Source organism: Melopsittacus undulatus, chromosome 9 (genome assembly GCF_012275295.1).
Source record: "Melopsittacus undulatus isolate bMelUnd1 chromosome 9, bMelUnd1.mat.Z, whole genome shotgun sequence".
In the NCBI taxonomy this organism is placed as follows: domain Eukaryota; kingdom Metazoa; phylum Chordata; class Aves; order Psittaciformes; family Psittaculidae; genus Melopsittacus; species Melopsittacus undulatus.
Genome location: NC_047535.1, coordinates 36,788,479 through 36,811,151, shown reverse-complemented (window position 1 = coordinate 36,811,151; position 22,673 = coordinate 36,788,479). Strand labels below are relative to the sequence as shown.

At 38.5% G+C, this 22,673-nt stretch overlaps 1 protein-coding gene across 7 annotated transcripts in view; it reads left to right on the top strand.

Annotated features, from left to right (window-relative positions):
* Positions 1–22,673, top strand: part of PBRM1 (polybromo 1) — a 65,035-nt gene that overhangs the window by 28,999 nt on the left and 13,363 nt on the right. For all 7 annotated transcript variants that reach the window (XM_034066409.1, XM_034066414.1, XM_034066412.1 and 4 more), the window contains 13 exons: positions 1,832–1,973; positions 2,399–2,496; positions 5,542–5,818; positions 7,076–7,181; positions 8,453–9,095; positions 9,705–9,916; positions 11,023–11,208; positions 12,853–13,010; positions 13,955–14,218; positions 15,995–16,140; positions 16,452–16,609; positions 17,280–17,463; positions 18,687–18,897. In XM_034066409.1, the coding sequence (XP_033922300.1) occupies positions 1,832–1,973; positions 2,399–2,496; positions 5,542–5,818; positions 7,076–7,181; positions 8,453–9,095; positions 9,705–9,916; positions 11,023–11,208; positions 12,853–13,010; positions 13,955–14,218; positions 15,995–16,140; positions 16,452–16,609; positions 17,280–17,463; positions 18,687–18,897 (2,785 nt within the window). The remainder of the gene's footprint in view (positions 1–1,831; positions 1,974–2,398; positions 2,497–5,541; positions 5,819–7,075; positions 7,182–8,452; positions 9,096–9,704; positions 9,917–11,022; positions 11,209–12,852; positions 13,011–13,954; positions 14,219–15,994; positions 16,141–16,451; positions 16,610–17,279; positions 17,464–18,686; positions 18,898–22,673) is intronic.

Genomic DNA, 22,673 nt, shown 5'->3' with positions numbered 1-22,673 from the left:
GGAGAAGATGTAAGGTGGCCTGTAGTGTTTGTTACCAGGTAGTGGCAAGAGCATGAAGTGGACTCAAGAAGGGTTTACATCCTTAGTATTTCTGAGCCTATACATCATATGGTAGTGGTTTAGAGCAAACTAATCCCAAGTTTAATGGGATTTTAATTTGGGTTTGATCTTTTAATACCAGTCACATATTCCTTAACATATATGCAAATACTTGTTGTTGGAGTGTTATAAGATAGAAATTGAGGCTATTTATTTGGTACCCAAACTCTTTTGCTTTTGAGGGTGTGTTTGGTTTTTTTTTATTATTGTATTTTTTATTAATCTAATGAAAACTATATTAATAACTTTCCTATTTTTTGGAATTGCAGAGTAAGTGAGGTTAATATGAAAGCTTTTTTATTATCTATTGCTGCAGTTGGAAACATTAAAAATAATCTAAAATACAAAGATTTGCAAGCTACTGATATCTTAAAGTCTTAAGAGAGATACGTGAACCTACAATGGTTTAAGTGAGAATAGCAACAACTTGTTTTCCCCGCATCTTAGAGTTAGGGTATTTGTCCAAATTTGTGTTCTGCTTTCTCATAGTCATTGAGGACACGCTAGTTCTTCAGATCTGAAAGAAATGAACAGCAATCCGCTGTGTTTCAGTGAGGCACACACAACAGCCATCCTGGCAGCATGCAGTTAGTTGGATGTTTACTGTACAATGTGTTTCCATCAGGACAGCTTTATAGACACATGTGCACTCGGTAGTTTTTTTAGCTGTTTCAGCTTCATGTCATGTTTAATTTAACCATGACCTCCTCACCCTTGGCTGACCAGTGAAGGGTCCTGTCTAACACAAGTGTTACTCTTTGCTCCCTGGTTCAGCTGTGAGGTCACATTGACAGGTAAGGCTTGGGATTACAATAAACTATATTAAATTTGTTTTGTGGTAGTGCTTATCCTCCATCAGGCAGGTTAACTTTTAGCTGGGTGCTATAAAAGCCAGACTAGGTTTGAAGGTGGTTTGTCACTGGTTTTTGTGACAGGCGGGTGAGAAAGGAGGTGTGAAGGAGGATGATTGTGTTTTACAGTTGTGATAGGGTTTGGGTTTTATGTTGTTGTAGACATCTGTTTTCTGTTGTGTTTAATGAGGTATTGGAAGGTTTAAAAAAGTTGGCTAGAGCTTTCACCACTTGTGCAAGGAAATAGAGGAAAACACATTAAGTTGTTGGCAAACTTCACACACTGATTCATCTGTTTAGCACATGAAAAATGGTAATTTTTTGTCATTAGTCCTTTTCTAACTGTTTTCACATGAATTGCACCTTACAGGTAGCATCAGTGAACAATAGGGTGGTTTTAAGAGAGGGCAAAAGACAGAGTGGGTTAACAGGAGAGGTGCTGGGCACTTTTGGCTCTCACTGAAGATGAGTGGAACTGATGCATAGGGAAGGCAGCACTGGTCGCTGTGCAGAGCTAACCCCTCACATTGACATCATACCCAGGCCCTACAGGTCACAGCTGAGGGGTACGGGAGTGGTCTCAGCAGGTTGTGCTTCTGCCTTTTATGTATCACATCTCCTGTGAGTATGAAAACAGGACTTCAGTCTGCACAGCTTTCAAGAGGACAGCTTTCAGAATACTTAAAACCATTCTTTAAAAGGAGATAAGTTTCCTTAATATAGTTACAACCAGAAGATATTACTGCAGCATCAGGAAAATAAAACACAGTCATGTAATTAGAGCTCTTTGAATATTGATTTATTGTGAAAATAAAGATGTTAAAGAACTGTTTTGCAGTGTGTAACTCGTAAGATATGTGATTGGTGTTTTTGTTTTGCAGAACCAAACTGAAGAACCATGAATATGAAACTTTAGATCAGTTGGAGGCTGATCTGAATTTGATGTTTGAAAACGCCAAGCGCTACAATGTTCCCAATTCTGCCATCTATAAAAGAGTGCTGAAAATGCAGCAGGTTATGCAGGTATGTGAAGTAGATCAGAAGGATATAACTTCACATGTGAATTTATTTCCCTAATTAATATTTTTCCCAAATAACTTTAAACTAGACCTGCATTTGCAGTAGTATTTTCTTGCTCAGGGGGAAGTATGGGAATGAAGAGCATCATAGAGTGATTTTTTTCTCAGCTAAGTGCTGCAGTCTGAAATGGCAGTTTCCAGATTGCTTCCTCTGTTTTTTTTTCCTGACAGTTAAAAAGAATTGCACTGCTGTTTTATATCACCCAACTTTATATTAAGTAAATCACTGGAAATACTTTGAATGATTTTTTTTAGTCTCAAAACCTGTAATTGCATCTTTCTTTGTGTATCTGATCTGTTCTGATGTTTAATACTGTGCTGGAAATGTCTAGCACTGAGTTTGGCTTCAGGGATTTGTTCTTTATTCAGGCAAAGAAGAAGGAGCTTGCTAGGAGAGATGACATTGAGGATGGGGACAGTATGATTTCTTCTGCTACATCTGATACTGGAAGCTCAAAAAGGAAAAGGTATGGACTTCTGTAGTTCCTGCAGACCATGACATTGCTACAGCTTTTATTTCTTAAAGAGACTGTTAAATAATGTTTTCTTGCATTTGTGTAAGGATTTGTAATTCTGAAAGTTAACCTCATTAAGTGTTGTTTCCAGTTAATTCAAAACTCTTTGCTGACTTTATTTTCCCTATTCATTAGTTGGCAGTTGTCAACACAACTTCAGTGCAGCACGTGGCATGGACACTGTAGTTGCACTGAATGAAGTCATTTTGTCAGTGGATATCAGGATGTTTATTTGTGTTATCTTTTTCTTTAGCCTGGTGTGTGGACTCTCTTCACAGGTTGTCAGCAACTCTTGCTACTTTTCTACTACTTTTCCATTATATGACTATGTAGTTTGGGTAGCAATTTCAGAATATAATCAGAGTTAACACTGTAGCTGAGTAGTGTTTTGAAATTTATAGTGTTAGTCTACAAATACTGTTATTGGTGAGGTTTCGTGGCACAAACACTTTCATTTTGCATGAACTCTGCTTGAAGAGTTTTTGTCATTAATGCTAGAGGACTTCTCTGCTCTTCCTTCTGAATTTACACACTTCTGTTGCTCACCTGTAAGTGGCTATGCCAAAGAGGGTATTTGACAGATAGGTTAACTGATAATAGGTTGGTTATTCTGGATACTGTAACGTAAACAAAATTCACAATGATTTAAAGTGTATTTTTTAGTGAGCAATAATGGTAGCTTATGGAAACTGTTCTTTAAAAGTGAAAGCTGTTGTGTAATTAATGCTAATGACACATTTCAGTACAATGGATAGTTTCTCTAGCTTGCCTCATGGTATCATTTGAAGTAAGTTCTAACTGCTGATAATATTGCAATAGTAGCAACTGCCAGTGTAATTTCAACATCTTTGGTGTAGCTTTCTTTGGTGAACCTTCCACTTCCTGTATTTTTAGCTCTTTGGTTTATCAAAGTAATAGCAGTTGTGGGGGGAAGAAGGGAATGAAATAGACCATCAGCAATGATTCACTTAAGAGCAGCCGAGTAAGTGCACTGATGTATGTTCATAAAAAGTCTACAGAGAGAAAATGTTAACATGGATTTAGGAGGTGGTACAGTCTAGGGATGCTAGGAAGAATGGTAAGACAGACTACAGTACCAAATGAAGATCAGGTAGGAACAAATTGCCAAAAAATAGCTAGTTTTGTGATCTTCAGATTCAAAGAGATGTACTAACCTCATCAAGCGAGTCAAACTGACATCAATGTCCTTTTAACCCTACATTGCTTTTGATCACATTGTGCAAGAGAATACTGCAATGCTTAAAAGAAAAAGTCTGTCAGGTCTTGTCATGTAAGAACAGTAAAAGAGAAAAAGTAGTGCTCATAGATGAGGGAAATCAGAATAATTTTATTTTCTTCGTGCCAAAGAGGAACCTAAATATGCTTTTGATCTTGTCAGTTCAGTGCTTGCTCTCAGTTTCACTTGCTGCAAGATAGGAAGTCAAAGCAGACTGTAAATGCTGTGATAGCTGAAGTGAAACACTGAGAGGAATTCCAAAATGCTGTTGAAGAAAGAAAATAATAACCTGGGCAAAATACATCCCATTGGGAAATAATAATGACAGAGAAGGAAGTTGTCTGGAAGTACCTTCTTATATATCAGATGAATGGCCTTTTACTATTTCTGCTTCAGCTTTACTTTACCTACTTTCATTGAACTAAATGTTAACATTTGGATGTGTGCTAAAATGTGGAATTTGGAAGCATGTCTCTGTTCTGGCATTGCTCATCTGCTAGTGTGAACCACGAACAAACATTTTCAGCACTGAAGATAATACAGGAAACAGAACTTTTTAACCTATAGAAGATGGATTTTGAATTTTCTCACAGAATGTGACATTAATTTTCAGTAGTTATATTGCTGCCAAGGAGCAAGAGGTATTTGAGGCATGATGCTATGCTGGATTAGGCAAATTTTAAATGTAGGAGGAAATGATCCAGGTGATGGAAGATCTGTGATGCTGTTTGGTTTCTAACAAGTTGTACAAGTGAAGGTTTGCACATTCAGCAAATGAAGATAGTTTGTGATGATGTAATTGTCTTTACAGATAGTATAGTTAAAGGTATGGCTACTTGAGTAAGTCTTACAGAGACTGAAATTTGGAAGCTGGTTTAAAAGCGCTTTGTAGAGAATGCATTTCGAAGTGCCACAGTGTCTGAGATGAACCTAGTCATTATTGACATAAGTTTTCCTCTCCCTTATCTGATTTGCGTGTAGATCATGTAGTGTATCTATAGGGAGTCATACATAACTGTTTCCTGATAAGCTGTGTCTTGGGTGTGCTGTCAAGTTTCTTGAGACAACCATGATAGCTACAGATAGGACTGTAAGATTTGTGTACGTGGCCATTGTCACTTGGGTTTGCAGTTTTGGCAAGCTTGATTGTCTTGTAACTTCATTTGACTGGGATTGGCAGATGTTTAAGCAATTCAGACCCTTCCTTATACTACATTCTTGATGTTCTTACTTTCTTATAACTGGTACTAAAGAAGATACAGAATAACTGACATAAATATCTCAAGTCTTTGATAATTTGCAGTCAGCAGAAGTAGTCATAAAGATGCTGGCTGAGGTTTTCCCTGTTCACACTAGATCTTGAGGTCATGGATGCAGGTGCCTAGTCCTGACTGATCTTTTGTCTCTGCTGCAGCAAAGTGCTGAGACCTCCTTTTGACCTTTGAACATTTGAAAACTATTTAATTTTTTATTCTGTAGAGCACTTAACATGAATGAGAGAAAAATCGTATTTTAAAGTTGGTTTCCTCTTTGTTTAGTGGACTGCTGGTTACAATGCTGGCGTTATTTGCAAATGGACTGATGTTTCTAGTACATTGTCTTGATGTAGAACCTCATGTGTGTGGGTGTGTGTGTGTTCAGGTGCTTGTGGTGTTTTTTCATGGTAGGTGGTAATGTCATTTTAATGTTAATGTTGGAATTGGGAAGAAGAACCCCTGACATTTTTGCTTTTCCTTTTGTTCTTCTCCTTAACCTAACAGTAAAAAGAATATCCGAAAGCAACGAATGAAGATTTTATACAATGCAGTTCTGGAAGCTCGAGAACCAGGCACAGGCAGACGGCTCTGTGATCTGTTTATGGTTAAGCCATCCAAAAAGGACTATCCAGACTATTATAAAATTATCTTGGAGCCAATGGACTTGAAAATGATAGAACACAACATCCGCAATGATAAGTACGCAGGGGAAGAAGCCATGATTGAAGACATGAAGCTCATGTTCCGAAATGCAAGGCATTATAATGAGGAAGGCTCCCAGGTACTGTTTTGATTCTCCAGTCACCTCTGCTTCTTTGCAGACATATAAGTTATGGTAGGATGGTTTAGCTTTGACTGTTACTCACATTATTTATGCTGTTGTTCATTGAATTAAAATAGAAATATGACTTCTTTCTGCTAATGTTTTAAATTTAATTCCCATTAGCTAAACTGTCCACTAAAAGAGTGTCAGCTGAATATTTCCTATTCTGGATTATTTTTTTTAAACCATTTATTACATTATCATTATTCATCCTCAGTTAATCACACAGTGAACAGTCATCAGCATATGTTTTGGAACACAGAATCACTGAGAAGGGGTGTCTTAGCTGGAAAGAAACCATCTTTGTTTTCATGGAGGTGGAGAGTGTGGGAGAGATTAGACTAGAAAACCTGACTTGCTGAGCCTAGCCAAAGGAGTCTGAAAAGAATACGCTTTTCATTTACAAATAGATTGTAAGGTGTGTCTATATTGTAATGTTTCTCAGCCAGCAATCATGAGGTTTTGGAACAGAGAGGTGGTAAGAAACCTCCAACTATTTCTAATAAAGAACTTGATCAGCTACTGTAAAGGACTTTATGATGAGGTTGCATTCACTAGGATAGGATTTGAAGACCCAGGAGTACTGTTCCAGTCCTTTCTACCTTGTTGGAATCACAGTAGTTCAGGAGATTGCTCAGCAGAATGGTTTTATGAGAATCATAGAATCATAGAATAGTTAGGGTTGGAAAGGACCTTAAGATAATCCAGTTCCAACCCCCCTGCCATGGGCAGGGACACCTCACACTAAACCATATCACCCAAGGCTTCATCCAACCTGGCCTTGAACACTGCCAGGGATGGAGCATTCACAGCCTCCCTGGGCAACCCATTCCAGTACCTCAGCACCCTCACAGTAAAGAATTTCTTCCTTATATCCAGTCTAAACCCGTTTAAGTTTTTACCCGTTGATAAGACAACTGCACCTTGCTGTTTTATAGTCTTTGTAATAGAAATGCAGCTCAATTGGGTAATTTATTGAAGATTTATATCTCCCTGATTTAGATTGTGTTGATCAGTTCTGCCTACCTGCATAAGTCTCTTAAAGGTGAACATTGGAGAAATAAACCCTTCTTTTTCAATCAAGTATTTGGTTTTGCTTTCAGCTTTTTCAAACTAACATGTAAATGCTTCTTGGGGGCTAGTTCTAAACCAGTTTAAATACAGTAAACCTTGTTTTGTTTTGGTTTGGTTTTTGATTACTTTACTGATTAATAGGTATACAATGATGCCCATATGCTGGAAAAGATCCTTAAAGAAAAAAGGAAAGAACTGGGACCCCTAGCTGAAGATGATGATGTTGCATCCCCTAAACTAAAGCTAAGTAAGGCAGCCTTGTACATTGCTATGTCTCATGTCAACACTTCGGAATACCCAACAATACAGATTAACAGATCTTCCCTTTAGAATAGAAGATGCGACCTGCAAATTTACACTGACATGAAAAGCAGAATTGTATTGTCAAAATCATGACAGCAACAATGTATTTATATGATAGAATTTAATTGTTGCTTATAGCATTTCCTAAGAAAGGTAACTGGGAACGAAGAAGGAAAACTTAAGAATCGCTGGCATTTAGTCAAGTGGTGTCATCCAAATGTCAGATGTTGCATTACATGCTCAGTAACAGTTAATTAGCACACTTAATATGTGCTGCTGGGATTGCTTACAAGGTGCTTCTCAGACTGAGTAAAACTCTTCGTTTCCCTGAAGAGTTTTCCCAGATGTTTGATTTGCACAGAAAATCTGTCTGTGCCTTTGCACAGAACCATAAAAGAAATGTGGGTTTTATGTAGAAAATTAAAGAAAAATATGAAAACCACAGAAATTCCCAACAATGTCTGTTCCTAGAGCTGTTACTCTCACAAACTAGACTTGCTACTGTTCAGATCTTATGCCCCCTTAAAATGTGTTCAGAATTGAGCACACTGAGAAAGATAAAATTGTGCAGAAAGGCTTAAAGAAAATAACTGTACAGAGTCTTCTTGAAAATAGAAATGTGCAGCTCTTAAGTAAGGTACAGGTACTAGAGAATTGACAGGCAGAGACCATGCAGTACCATAACAGAGATCCAGAATTTATCAAAAAGCTAATCTGATTGATAACCCCGTGGGAGGTCTTATTTTACATTTTACCTGTAATATTTCTCTCTAAATTGGCATAAACCTATCCTAAAGGAATCTGATACTATTTAGAATGCTTAATTTTAATGACAGCAAAAACCCTGTGATGACTGCATTTTAATGGCTGTAGGGAGAAATTGCTGTAGAGCTAGTAAGACCAAATTGAATTTAGAGGAGTCATTAATAACATTAAGTGACAAAAGGTGCTTTCTGTGCTTAAGTGTGAAAATACCTTCAACACAGTAACATGATTCTGTGTTTGACAAAAACAATGTTGAAAAAATACTCATACAATTACAAAAAATAAAGGAAACTGCAGCTTGGGATGGGCTCCATATTGTGGCTCTTCCGCTCATACCACAAAGTTGTTCTTCAATAAGCAATTCTCCAGTGGAAAGGAGATGGACAAAGGAGTGTGCAAGCTCTGGTTTTGTAATGATTTTTATTTTTTTTTCTCTTTCTGTCTGCTTAGGTAGAAAAAGTGGCATTTCTCCTAAGAAATCGAAATACATGACTCCAATGCAGCAGAAATTGAATGAGGTGTATGAAGCAGTAAAGAATTACACGGATAAACGAGGCCGGCGACTGAGTGCCATCTTCTTGAGGCTGCCATCTCGGTCTGAACTTCCGGACTACTACGTGACCATTAAAAAGCCCGTTGACATGGAGAAGATCAGAAGCCATATGATGGCAAATAAATACCAGGATATTGATTCCATGGTAGAGGACTTTGTAATGATGTTCAATAACGCTTGCACATATAATGAACCAGAATCTTTAATTTATAAAGATGCCTTGGTCCTGCATAAAGTTCTGCTTGAAACTCGGAGAGAAATAGAAGGAGATGAGGATTCTCATGTGCCCAATGTCACTTTGCTAATTCAGGAACTTATCCATAACCTTTTTGTATCTGTTATGAGCCACCAGGATGATGAGGGCAGATGCTACAGCGACTCCTTAGCTGAGATTCCTGCTGTGGATCCCAACTTCCCAAATAAACCTCCTCTGACTTTTGATATTATCCGAAAAAATGTTGAAAATAATCGCTATAGGAGATTGGACTTGTTCCAGGAGAATATGTTTGAGGTACTGGAGAGGGCAAGGAGAATGAACAGGTGAGTGAAGCCATATTTTTCAGGTCCTTTGTCTTATCACATGAGTTTTGCATGTTAATATTAGGCAAAGGCTGAAGTTTATTTAAGGTCTTTGCTTTCCTTGGTATGGATGTTCAGAAAACGAATCTCAAAAGCTCTATCAGATCTTCAATGGAATGTATGCTTTCATTTAAAAAACAAGGAAGAAGTTAGGTTTCCACCCTGAGGTAATTTTGATGATCTTCCAAAGGCACACCTCATGATAACCACGTTTGTGCTAATGGTCAAATTGAAAAATGAAAAGGAGGAGCTGTTCACTGACTGCTTGACTAGTGGATTACTCTTTTGGAGCAGTCACAGTTGAATGAGTTATGGTAATATTGTGCAAAAACTGAGCACTTGCAACTTATTGCAGTGTTTTACTTAGACTAGGTAAGGTACTGACAGCAGAGTAGCAAGTGGAACATGACTTGCTGGTATCTGCTGCTGCTTCTACTAAGCAAACACAAATCTGTTGGTAGTGCGATGCTTTAGTTTATCACTAATTGTGGCAGTTGATGGCTCTGTGTTTAGGATCTTGTTTGAGTCTGCATAAACTGTTTCTGCCTTATTGTATGTATTTTTGTACAGGACTGATTCGGAGATTTATGAGGATGCAGTGGAACTTCAGCAGTTCTTTATTAAAATTAGAGATGAACTTTGTAAGAATGGAGAGATTCTTCTGTCACCTGCTCTCAGCTATACCACCAAGCATCTTCATAATGATGTGGAAAAGGAAAAGAAGGAAAAGCTGCCCAAAGAAATAGAGGAGGATAAGCTCAAAAGAGAGGAGGAGAAGAGAGGTAGCTACATTATTTTAGTTAGTTTTATAATGCATTCATTGAAAAAAGTACCTGTGGGTACGATGTATGCTGTGCTGTTGCTACAGCTTCACCTCCTGTAGCAACCTTAATAGTATGATTGTTCGCTAAGGATCATGTAATTATGTTATTGTTATGGAAGATTAATTTCATTTTGATCATTATCAGCCAGGCCAGATGGCTTTAATGAAAGAGTCATATGTAGATATTAACTGTATGTAAACCAATAGTCTTATGTGAAGGCTATTATAAAAGAAAACAATAGCTTTTTAGTACAGCTTTCTGCTGATCATAAACTTAGCAATGACTGTGCCAGCTGATCTTTTAATCGTTTCTTTTCTTGACAAATACTGGGGGATTTTGGTGTGTTGATGATGTCTGTGACCACGCTTTTTAACTCTGCTGAAGAAATGGTTTTTAAGTAAGCCTTTTGTGTTTCTTACTTGGTTAGCATGAGGGTGAAGAGGAATGGACTTGCACTATTTTGCAGAGCAGGAAACTTGCTGTGAAGGTCCTTTGTGTTTCACTCTTCCTGGCTATTACTGTCAGTATAATGGTTGTAGAGCATGTCTAGCTGAATGAATAAAGCTCTATAATTGCTCCTTTCCACAGATGGGAGCAGAGCTGTCAGCTTTTCATCCTTAAATTGTCTTTCTAACATGGTTCATCTTCCCACATAGCACTAATGTCAGCAGCTGTGAAGTCTGGTTGCTCCAAGACAACAGCTGTGACGTCCTTTTTCTGTCTTCCTTTGAGAGCCAGAAACTCCAAAGGAAGCAAATGTGCCTTTCTGAAGGCTTCAGAGCTCATGGCTGTCATTGAGTTTCTCTTAACTAATTGGGAAGACTCAATAAAATTCAACTGAAGACAGGAAACCCAACCTTCAGCAGCAGCAATAGCAGAAAGTAGCAGCACAAAACATGCTTAAACATTTCTTCATACTGGAAGTCAGAGAGGGACATACCAGGTATCATGTAGCACTTCTGCACTAGGGAAGGAGTGGGGGCATTTGTATCAGTAATCTTGGCTAACACAGAAATGTGGCATTACTAATTACTAACATCTCTTTTTTGCCTTCTTGAAATAAGAAGCTGAAAAGAGTGAAGATTCTTCTGGATCAGCTGGGCTGTCAAGCTTGCATCGAACCTACAGCCAGGATTGCAGCTTCAAGAACAGCATGTATCACGTAGGAGATTATGTGTACGTGGAGCCTGCTGAAGCCAACTTGCAACCTCATATAGTCTGTATTGAGAGGCTTTGGGAAGATTCAGCTGGTAAGGATGTCTTTGCTATAGGAAAACAATGTGATGAAAGTTCTCCTTATTGCTGTTTAGAACTTTCAGTTTGAGCTTTTTCTATGTGGATATGTGGAATGCTGAGTATTTTTCTTGTTTCTGAGTTGCTTTCTTCCAAAGAATATTAAAATAGGAAGTTATTGGATTAGCACAGGCTTTTTTTGTTGTTTGTCTCTACCTACCTTTAAATAGTAAGTGTCCCAGAGAATAGGGTCTTTGAAGTGAAATGGGCTCCTTGTAACTTAGGTGCAGAACACCACATGGAGTTTTTGTGTGCTGAGAAATCTGAACCAGTTGGGCACGTTTAACCACAAATGTTCCACAAAACAACTCAGTTTCAGAACTTGCCTTTGTTAAATTTCAGAATTGAGCCGAGTCTTGCATCTCCTAAGCCAAATCAAGCCATAACAAGTACTATTTTTTTTTCTAGTCAGTGATGCCTTCTGTTTGCAGCAGGTACTTCTCTTAAGTGTAAGAAAAGCTAGAGATATGGTAAGATAAGCATGGTGCACTCTCAGCAATCCTGGAAACTACAGTTGCTCAGAACTACAATGGGGTACAATGCAGTTAACCGTTTTGGTTGCACTTTTGTTTTTAAAGGGATGGTCAAATGTGCTATAAGAGCAGATTAAAAAGACCATGACTTAAATTTGGAAGGGAGGAATGTAAGACAGGATATAATTAAGGTTTGCAAAATTATGAAGTGGATAGATAAGCTGAATGCAGAAATACTCTTCAAGAAATCCACCAATGATAGAGGGCACTCATTGACGCTAACAAATCAAACTGAAACACATGAAAGTGTTTGACTTTTTAGTAGAGTGGGTAGTGAGCCTCCTGGCTTTCCCAGGAGCTTATGGAGGCTGATTATAATAGTAGGCTCAAAAAAAGGTGAGACAAGGCCATGTACAACAGGTTTAAACCAAATAATGAAGGGAATAACCGGCAAATAATAGTTCGATAAAGAGAACAGTTCTCTAGCATCCCTAATGCAGTGACTTGTAGGAGTGGCTATGATCTAATGCATTCCTGTAATAGCCTATCATGATCACTCGGATGCAGTGTATTTGGATAGATGGACCGTTGGCCAGTTGGACGTTTCTTACATTGATTTCTCTGTGATGGAGAAAGCAAATGGCACTTTTTATTCTGGCTCAGCCTACAGATTACAAATTTGCTTTGATTTTGCAAAAGTTGTACATATTTGTATCTTCTTTATGAGCCATCATGAGCAATTTGAATTTGTCACTGTATAACGTGGAAGAAATAGTTCTTAAAAAACTTGAAAGCGGTTATCCAAGGTTCCTCAAATAATCAGGCAATTGTTGTGTAGACTTTGAAGCTGTTTCAGGGCCTGAGAGTCAAGATTCATAAATAAGAACTGATTCCTCCTTTGTTTTTGAGTTAGATTTTGCACAGGAGGAAACAAGGAGCAGGCTTTTAAGGCAACTTAGTTTTTCGTACCTGCAACAGTGAGGGAATCTTGTCCTGTTCTAAAACAGTTTACTGTTGGTATAAATGACTGCATGACTATTTGATTAATCACTCAGTCTATGGTTGTTTTATTCTTGCTCATGCACTAGAGAATACACTATTTTACCTTTTTTTCCCTCTTTTTTAAAGGAGAGAAATGGCTCTACGGGTGTTGGTTTTATCGGCCAAATGAAACGTTTCATCTTGCAACACGGAAGTTCTTGGAGAAAGAAGTTTTTAAAAGTGATTATTACAATAAAGTTCCCGTTAGCAAAATTTTAGGCAAATGTGTGGTCATGTTTGTCAAGGTGAGAGACTCTTCAGACTAATTTGTTAAGCAACTAATATGTTCTCTGCTATTTTCTTGAAGAGCTGTGGGCATTCTAACATAGAAACTTTCTACTAATACTTCTACTAATTCCACTATTCTACTAATACTAAAGTAGGACTTGCTCCTTTATACTGTTTGTATTCTTCATTTCCTGCGTGGTATAAGGAGGTCACCCACATGATGGTGTTTTCTGCTGGTTGGTTTGTAGTATCATGTGCTTGTTAGATAAGTAGCTAATGGATTTTGCAAAGCATGTAGTAGAGAAATTGCTGGTAATTTAAAGGTTCCTGTAGAAGCATGTGGGTTGAGGTTTGGCAGAGAGGAAGGCTTGAATGGCTTGGTAAGAGAATGAAGTCTTCCATCTCTTTCTCAAGTTTGATTCCACGTTGTCCTTGCACTGAGGATTGTTGTGATGAGGAAGTAGGCCTGTTTGCAGCAAGCTTATCTTAGCAAGTCTTTTTAAGGTAGTGTGTATGATCCAAAGTGCTACAATTGCTGGCTACATCGCACTGTGTATCACAGTCACATGTCAATGAGCATGGAACTTGCCTCCTGTCCTCAATTTGGTGATCATGTTCTCTTTCCAAGTCAAAGCTCAGAAGTCTTGTAAAGCTAGTTGTAGGCTGAAGATCTTGTACTTGTTAATGTACCGGTTTGGTAAACCCAATTTTTCTCACATGACAACCTGTATTTAATTCAGCCGTTTCTCTAGGGGTGGGATTTCTTCTTGTTTGCTTTTAATTTTTAATGTAACTTGGATGTCAAACTGGAAGAATTCAGCAAAAAGGCTTTATCAGTGTAAAACCTCTTCTGATAGAAACATACAACAAATCCAGGAAGCGTAAGAGGCAGTTCAGTGTGTGCCTGTGCTGTATGTGTTTATGGTGCTGAAATAGTTCATGTTGTTGTTTCAACCTGCAGGAATATTTTAAGTTGTGTCCTGAAAACTTCAGAGATGAGGATGTCTATGTCTGTGAGTCACGCTACTCTGCAAAGACAAAGTCTTTTAAGAAGATTAAACTGTGGACTATGCCTGTGAGCTCTGTAAGGTTTGTCCCACGAGATGTGCCCCTGCCTGTGGTCCGTGTTGCTTCTGTGTTTGCAAATACAGACAAAGTAGATGAAGAGAAACAGTCTGAATCATTGGAGGACAGTAAGATGGGAGAAAGTGTTCATCTCGAAAAGGTATGTAGGATAACAAGTGGAACATGAATTTGTTTGACAGATGAAGAATGACAAAATATGAGCCCTCCTGACTTCAGTTTCACAGTATCCAGATACAGTAAAATATAATAAATATTTCAGTTAGAAATTGTGTTATACCCATTTGTAAACAAATACAAACAAAATATAAATTGACAAGGCAGAAAATGAACTGTGTATGTATTTGCTAGGTTCTGCAAATGCCTTCCTGTGCTGTTCAGCCTGGAGAAGAGAAGGCTGCATGGAGACCTCATAGCAGCCTTCCATATCTGAAGGGGACCTACAAAGATGCAGGGAAGGGACTCTTCATTAGGGACTGTACTGACAGGACAAGGGGTAATGGGTTAAAACTTAAACAGGGGAAGTTTAGATTGGATATAAAGAGGAAGTTCTTTCTTGTAAGGGTTGTGAGGCACTGGAATGGGTTGCCCAAGGAAGCTGTGAATCCTCCATCCCTAGTGATGTTCAAGGCCAGGTTGGACAGAGCCGTGTGTGACATGGTTTAGTGTGGGGTGTCCCTGCCCAAGGCAGGGGGGTTGGAACTGGATGATCTTAAGGTCCTTTCCAACCCTAACTATTCTGTGAAATCTATGATTCCATAATTCTGTGTGAAGGGGTTTAGGTTTGTTCACACTTCAGAAAAGAAAATTCGCTTTTACTGTAAAACTTGCCCTAAACCTAAAGTATTAGTAGAACTAACAGCCTAATCTTAATCATTGCAATGCTGAAATGCTTTATTTTGTAGTATTTCAGTGAAATAGTAGCTAGGCAAGCATATGCAATATGTAATATTCTGTTCTTTGTGACCCATTTGTGATTGATAACCGAGTAGTTTATTGTCAAAATGTTTTAAGAATATTTCTCTCCCACATACTGAGTAAAATGTTTTATTTTATTGTCTTTATAGTTGTAAAATAAATAAATTCAAATAAATGTATTAAATTCAATTTAATTAAATTTATCTAAAATAAATGTAGAGCCATAAAAAGTCCAAACATACCATCATAAAATAAATCCGCTTCACGCTGGGTTCTTGAACAGAACCTCAGAACAGAATACCCAGCACACTAATCACAGCTGTAATCAGATACTTTATTATTATTGTTGTATTTATTCATATTGTGACAAAAGGAGTTGTTTCTGTTGAGAGACTGAAAACTTGTGGGGGCCTTTACTTTCCAGACACTGGGGAGCTAGCCTGTAGTTTCATTGGCTCTCTGAAATCCTTGTCAAGTCAAGACAAGTGTGTCAAGTGAGGCACAATGTGATTTTTGTCTAGAGTAAGAATTTTAATAGTGCAGATGTTACCAATTTGCAAGCAATACATAGACTGTTCATATTGTTTATGAGAGCAGAATCATTAAATTTCTTTATATGTTAACTTGGCCATGTCCTACTCAATACTTGCCTCTTAAATATGTTAGTGTGCTTTAAAACAAACCATCAATATAAGCTGACATGGCTTAGCCAGCTAACTCTGAAGCAGTAGAACAGAAAAGCACCTGTAAATTGCTGCTCTGGCAAAAACGCAGCTTTGTGAGATAGGAAAGGTTGCAACATATATAGAAGGTATCTTTGCCTTTTGTTTCATTTTTGAATTTCAAGGCCCCTCACATTCACCTGTACAGCTCTGTGTAGTGTTTATCTATTATTTGGAACCTAAAGGTAGAGCAGTCTTTTACTTGCCCCTGGTATATTTTTATTTATGTGTTTGGTTTTCTTTCTTCCACAAGTTTCTCAATGCATATTCTTCTGCAGGACAAAGAAGATGTTCCAGTAGAAATGTCCAATGGAGAACCTGGTTGCCATTACTTCGAACAGCTTTGCTACAATGATATGTGGCTTAAGGTTGGGGACTGTGTCTTCATAAAATCACATGGGTTAGTGCGACCTCGAGTAGGAAGGTAGGTGCAACCTCTTTATGTGCAATTTGCATCTGTAAAAATAATTCGAACAAAAGATGGGCTTGTTGCAAAAAGACATAACAGAGGATGGGGAAAAACATCTGAATGAAGCTAGATGTTACAAACTCTTAATACATTGAGATCAAAGTTTAGCTGCCTAATAAGAAGGTGATACACTTGTACAGTTGAATAAGCTGTTCTTTTCTACTTGATTTTTACTCACAGTCTTCCTGAACAGTGCAGTGCATCCAGCTGTCTCATTTCTGAGGGATGGCCTTTCATTTATGTCAGTGGTTTGGTTTTCCTTCCAGAATTGAAAAGATGTGGGTGCGCGATGGAGCTGCATATTTCTTTGGTCCAATCTTCATACATCCCGAGGAAACTGAGCATGAACCAACTAAAATGTTCTACAAGAAGGAAGTGTTTTTGAGTAACCTGGAGGAGACCTGTCCGATGACTTGCATTTTGGGTAATTATTAACAATTTAAAATCCAATGGATACCCTCTTTCTTTTCCCATACAATCTGAAGTGATTTACAGCTATGTGTAGGCTTGAATCCAAGAACTGTATTTTCATATTGAGTGGGAGAGGAGAGATTATTCAGTCCATTTCTACTAGGTATTCCTATCTTTGGGACCTGTAATGAGAAGTTTTACTATAAGGAATCTCTTTCTATAACAAGGGAGTTACATATATGATACCAAAGTGAACGTCTGCAACCAGAGAACAGAAAACTCTATGATTCTCACTTATTAATGTAATTATTCCAGTATGTGTTACCTGGAAAGTTGGTCCTGAAGGAGGCTGAAAATCGTTTTGTTGCATGAGACGATGACTACGTACTTTGTTTTGTAGTTATGATGCAGTGCTAGATATAGTTAAGTGACTACTGATCATGGGGTTTTGTTATTTTGCAGGTTTTCGTGTTCTTTAAACAGATCCAAAAGCTGCATTAAGTTTGTGTAGGTTTCTCATGAGTGGCGTTATTTGATCAGCGTATCGATTGGTGTATTTTCTATGGATGCAATACCAGGAAATGTCCAGACTTCTAACACTGGCAAAAACTTGAGTTTCCCCACTTTCTGTAAAACATCCACAGGTGTGGCTGCCTTCTTACCCAGCTCTTTCCTTTCTGCAGGGAAGTGTGTAGTTCTGTCGTTCAAAGACTTCCTCTCCTGCAGACCAACAGAAATCTCTGAAAATGATGTTTTCCTCTGTGAGAGCCGCTACAATGAAAGTGACAAGCAAATGAAGAAATTTAAAGGGCTGAAGAGGTTTTCACTCTCTGCAAAAGTTGTAGATGATGAAATATACTATTTTAGGTAAAAATGGAATGGGAATGAAGGGGGTCACCTGAGCAGTCTTCTGTATTGTGGGGATCTAACTCTGGTTGGCAGCTAAGCCCCCACCCAGCCACTTGCTTACGTCCCCTGCAGTAGGATGGGGGAGAGAATCATAAGGGCAAAAGGAATCAAGGCTGCATCAAGATAAAGACAGTTCAAAATGAAGCAAAGCTGCACACACAAACAAAACAAAATAAGGAATTAATTCACTGCTTTCCATAAGTGGCAGATATTTTAGCTGTTTCCTGGAAAACCGGGCCTCAAGATGCATAATGGTGACCTGCAATGACAAACACCATAGCCCTGAATGTCTTCCTTTCTCCTGCTTTCCCCCAGCTTTAATTGCTGAGCTATGTCATATGGTGTGGAATATTCCTTGAGTCAGTTTGGCTTAGCTGTCCTGGTTGTCTCCCCTCCCACCTATTGCCCACCCCCAGCCTGCTTGCGAGTGGTGCAGCGTGGCAAAAAAAGCAGCCTTGATGATGTGCCAACACTGTTCAGCAGTAACAGCCACATCGATGTGTTATCAACACTGTTGGGGTCACATATCCAAAACACAGCACCATCAGGCTACTATGCAGATGACTAACACTATCCCAGCTAGATCCAGTACATATATAAAAGACACAGTTGCAGGAGAATATATGTTGTGACTAACCACACGTTGGGAAGGAATTCGGATAACGTCAGCCTTTTCATGGTCTTGATACCAGTGGATGTCTTATTTTTCTTCTCCTGACTTTAGGGAATGTAGTTGCATTATCAGATTGATAAATTCTCCTGGATGTCTTTAAAATACTTCAGTACTCATTATGGGTAACAAATAGCTTTCCAATTGATGAACACAGATATTAATAAAGATATTATGTTCTAACTTAAGTAAAATTTAAAATCCAAGGAAGATGTGGTGCTAATTGCCTCCTATCAAAAAAAAAATTGAGTATTTGCTGCTTTGAAACTAACTCAACAAAATAAGTAAATCCTTCTAAAAAGTGACTGAAATGAAACAGTGTGATGGACACTGAATGATTTCTGCTTAGTGTTCTGAAAGGAGGCACAGGCACAACCTATGTCACCATTGTTCCCATGTTGTTCAATGGGGAAGGCAAAAACTTTGGTTTTCTCTTCCAAAATATATGCTATCTCCTGTAAGGAATGAGTATATTCTCATCTGCCTTTTTTCTTCCTCCTCCACCTTTCAGAAAACCCATAGTTCCTCAGAAGGAACCATCTCCTCTACTGGAAAAGAAAATTCAGCAGCTAGAAGCAAAATTTGCTGAGTTAGAAGGAGGTGATGAGGACATGGAAGAGATGGGAGAAGAGGAAGGTGATATGACTGAAACACCTTCTATGCCTCAGCTTCAGGCCCCGTTAACTAGTGAATTGGATATAATGCCTTATACTCCTCCACAGGTAAGGGTCTTCCTTGAGAAGCTTTTAAATATTCCATGTTCTTTTCCTAACCCAAATAAAGAAACAGTAGCATTTTATCATATACACATAAGAGATTCATATTGCAGTTTATGAGACTGGGGGATAAATAACACAGAACAGTTTTGGCATATCCAGTGTGATATCCAGGTGACAATATTTAAGCCCATTAAAATATTTTTAAAGGAAATAATTTTTGTATGATACGTTAATGTTATTTCTCATTAGTAGGTTTCCTGTGATACTTGCTCAGGAGTATCAAGTCCTTATATTGAAAATGAAGTTGGGATGTAAGGGTTTAATTATAATTCTCAATTTACCCAACACTTGTTTTTAAGCCCTTCTTTAACTTTTGAAAAAGTCTGGCATTTTGGGTGTTACAGTTTTGCTACTTTTTTAGACAATGCTGTGTGTGCATCATCCTCAAAGGAAAAAAGTCACTTTTTTAGAACCAAGTTACCATTCTTGCCTGGAAATAAAAACTTGCTAAAAATTTAGAAGAACTGGATGCTCTACAAGTTTTAGTATTAATTTTATGACAAATGTATAGAAAAGAAAAGAGGAATTGCGTGTGGTTATATGCCACTTTAACGTGGTATGAGTCATAGCTGCTGCTTAACTGGGGGACTTTCGATCCCCTTCCCTCTCCTGCTGTTTTTTACACAAGCCCTGGTATTTATGTAACTGAGTATTGAAGCAGGGAGAGGAACTTCTTTAACTGGTAATTAACCTTACCAAAAAAGCTTGTTTGCAACTGGATTAAACCCTTTATCTGTCTCATCATATTGCCACATCCAAGCTAATGCCAGCATTAAAGAGGCAGTGGGAATTACCTGCTGGGAACAGGAGGGAGTTTAGACCCTTTTGTAACCAGCAATTATGGATTTCTGCTGCATTACATTGACTGTGAAATGACAACTTCATTGGTGAGTGAAGAAAAGATGTGACCCCTGGATAGAAGTAACTGTCTTTGGATGTAATGAAAAAAGGCTTCATGAAACTGAAAGCTTTAGCTGGGTGATGGTGTTTTTTTTGCCATGTAGGCAGACCACCAAAAGCATTTTCCTATGCAAGGTTGTTTTGCTGCTGTTGTTTTAATTTCATAGTGGCCAATTTCATGAAAACTGTAGCAGAGTATTAGAAATAGAAAGCCTGTTACCAGCATTAACCAACTAATGTATCACTTCAGGAAGGGGAAGATAACTTTTTATAAATCAAATTATTATATTATTATATTGTTAAGCACATGGCAGCTGCTGAAAGCAGTTTAGATAGTGATCATTGGTCAGTAAACGTGACCAGCTTCCTTCTGCAGCATTCCCTGTTGTTGTGGTTTAAACCAATCCACACAGCTTCTGCACTCACTCCCCACCCTTGCTCCCCTGACTCCCGGAGAGTTAGGAAGGAGAATCCAAAGAATGATCTCCTTTGCTTTGTGTCTTTCTACATAGATGTGTTTTGCCCAGATTCCCTTGAGAAGTTTTATTTAAATACTAATATATAATCTCTCATTAAAAAGGCAAGTTGACAGTTGCGTAGGGTTTTTTTAACTGTTTGTAATGGGAAAGTCTTGCAGAGCTTTTAGGATAACTGATCAGGCTCAATGGATATATCCAGCATATGTGTATATAGAATAGAATCATAGGATAGTTAGGGTTGGAAAGGACATTCAGATCATCCAGTTCCAACCCCCCTGTCATGGGCAGGGACACCCTACACTAAACCATGTCACCCAAGGCTCTGTCCAGCCTGGCCTTGAACACTGCCAGGGATGGAGCATTCACAGCTTCCCTTGGCAACCCATTCCAGTGCCTCACCACCCTAATAGTACATTCAGACAGATGTGAACTCTGAAGTCTAGAAATTGAAGTAAAAATCCCCAAATCACAAATAAACAAACCCCAAAACCAAATAAGGAAAACTGAAAAGGATCAATAGCAGTACGTGCTAAGAAGGGGATGATGATACACAAGAGCCCTGTCAGATTCCTCACACTGCTGCTTTGGAAATAAGAGGCATGTTGTGTCTGAGCTGGCATTCAGAGCACGGTTTAACTCTGGTGGAGAGATAACTAACATATAGCACAGAAATATACTTTCTTCTTTGGATAATGTGTTTTATTGACATCCCCAGTGAAAAATGTCTCTTTAAACAGAGCTCCTAGGTAAAAGGTGTGTGTTTCCTTCATCTTCTTTTAAATGTGTGGAATATTATTTAACAACTGTTAAACCCCAGAACTATTAAACTTTTTCTTTTCTCCTGTTAACAAAGAAGCTCTTGTACACCTAAGCATAGAAGAGTCAGGACAAGTGAATAAGTGGTATTGTGGGGCTTAACAAATAGGTGGATAATACTCTCCTGCTGCAGTTTGCTGTGAAGCAAGTCAAACCTAAAAAAGAAAAAGATATGCAACTTAATTTGTTGCTTTAGCAATATGGACGATAAAAGGCATAAAAGGGGTCCTTGTCTATTTCTTCTCAACACGTCTAGAACTGAATATGCAGTTGTCGTGACTCAAATGGAGAAGATTTTGCTCATTTCAAAATGGCTGTATTGGAGATATAAAAGAATGAGGAATACAAGAACTGAATTCAGAGTTCTTGGTTTCTCAAGGTCCTGTTTGCCCTTCCAAACTGATGGGTAGGCTTTCACATTAGACCAAAACTGTTGCAAGCACTATAAAGGCAAAAGCAGCTGATAACCTTGCAGCTGTCTAAGTGCAGGTGTATGAAAGACCAAATATATTACTGGATTTTCTTATTTCTGAATTGAGAACTCTCCACCTGCCAATGTGGGCTTGCCCGAGAAGGCAGGATGAATTGTATGTACCCTGTGTGTCATCACAGAACCTGTGTGGAGTTTTCTTTGCTTCCTTCATCTTAGAGACAAACCTAGAAGACTTTCTCCCAAAAAGACAAGCGTTGTCTTTAGGTTCCTAATGAAAACATTAAGGGTAGATGGCCATTTGAAAATTAACCCAGGGAAGTGTGGAATAACGCACAAGTATGGCTCCGTTTATCCAGTCCTCAGCTTAAATTGATGAGCAAGACTTTTTAAGCATCTTGATATCGCTGAAGCTTTTAGATGAGAGATGAGTGTTGAACTGCGGGGTCATAGTGGCAAGTAGGAGAAGTTAGTAACATGGCCAGAGTTCCAGGATAGGAAGAAAAACACTGCATATATTTTTCTTTCCTTTTTGAGGGTTTTGGTATGATGAGACATTAGTGGAGCTTAGTGATCAGAGTATGGGTGAATTATGGTCTCCTGTGACAAATATGTAGGTGGAAGGAGCCTTCAAAAAAGGGCTTCCAGCTCTGGTATCTCAGTAGTTGTCAGAATAGGTGAAATTTGTTGATGGCTGGAACCATCAAGGAGCTTTCAACAGGAGCATCCATGGTGGGAAGCGCAAAGGAGCAGAATTTTTGTTAACCAACAACATAAGAATGCAATGTGAGCCTGTTGTGCAGGTAAACAGTGATCAGCAAAGCGGCTTTTGGTGTTTTAGGGAGAAATGGCTACCTATGTGATGAGAGGGAAACCCTAGAGAGAAAGGAAATCCTGGCAGGCAAAATAGGGAGCATTCAGGGATGAGAAGAGTGGAAGATAGAGCCAGGAAGAGTGGGGGTTGCAAAGGCTGAGGAAGAAATGGGAATGCATTTTCCTAAAATGTGCAATGGCAATAAAACATTTTACTCAACTTGTGTTGCCAATGTTTCTGAACAGTGTAATGGGTGAAATCTGTGACGTAACACAATTAC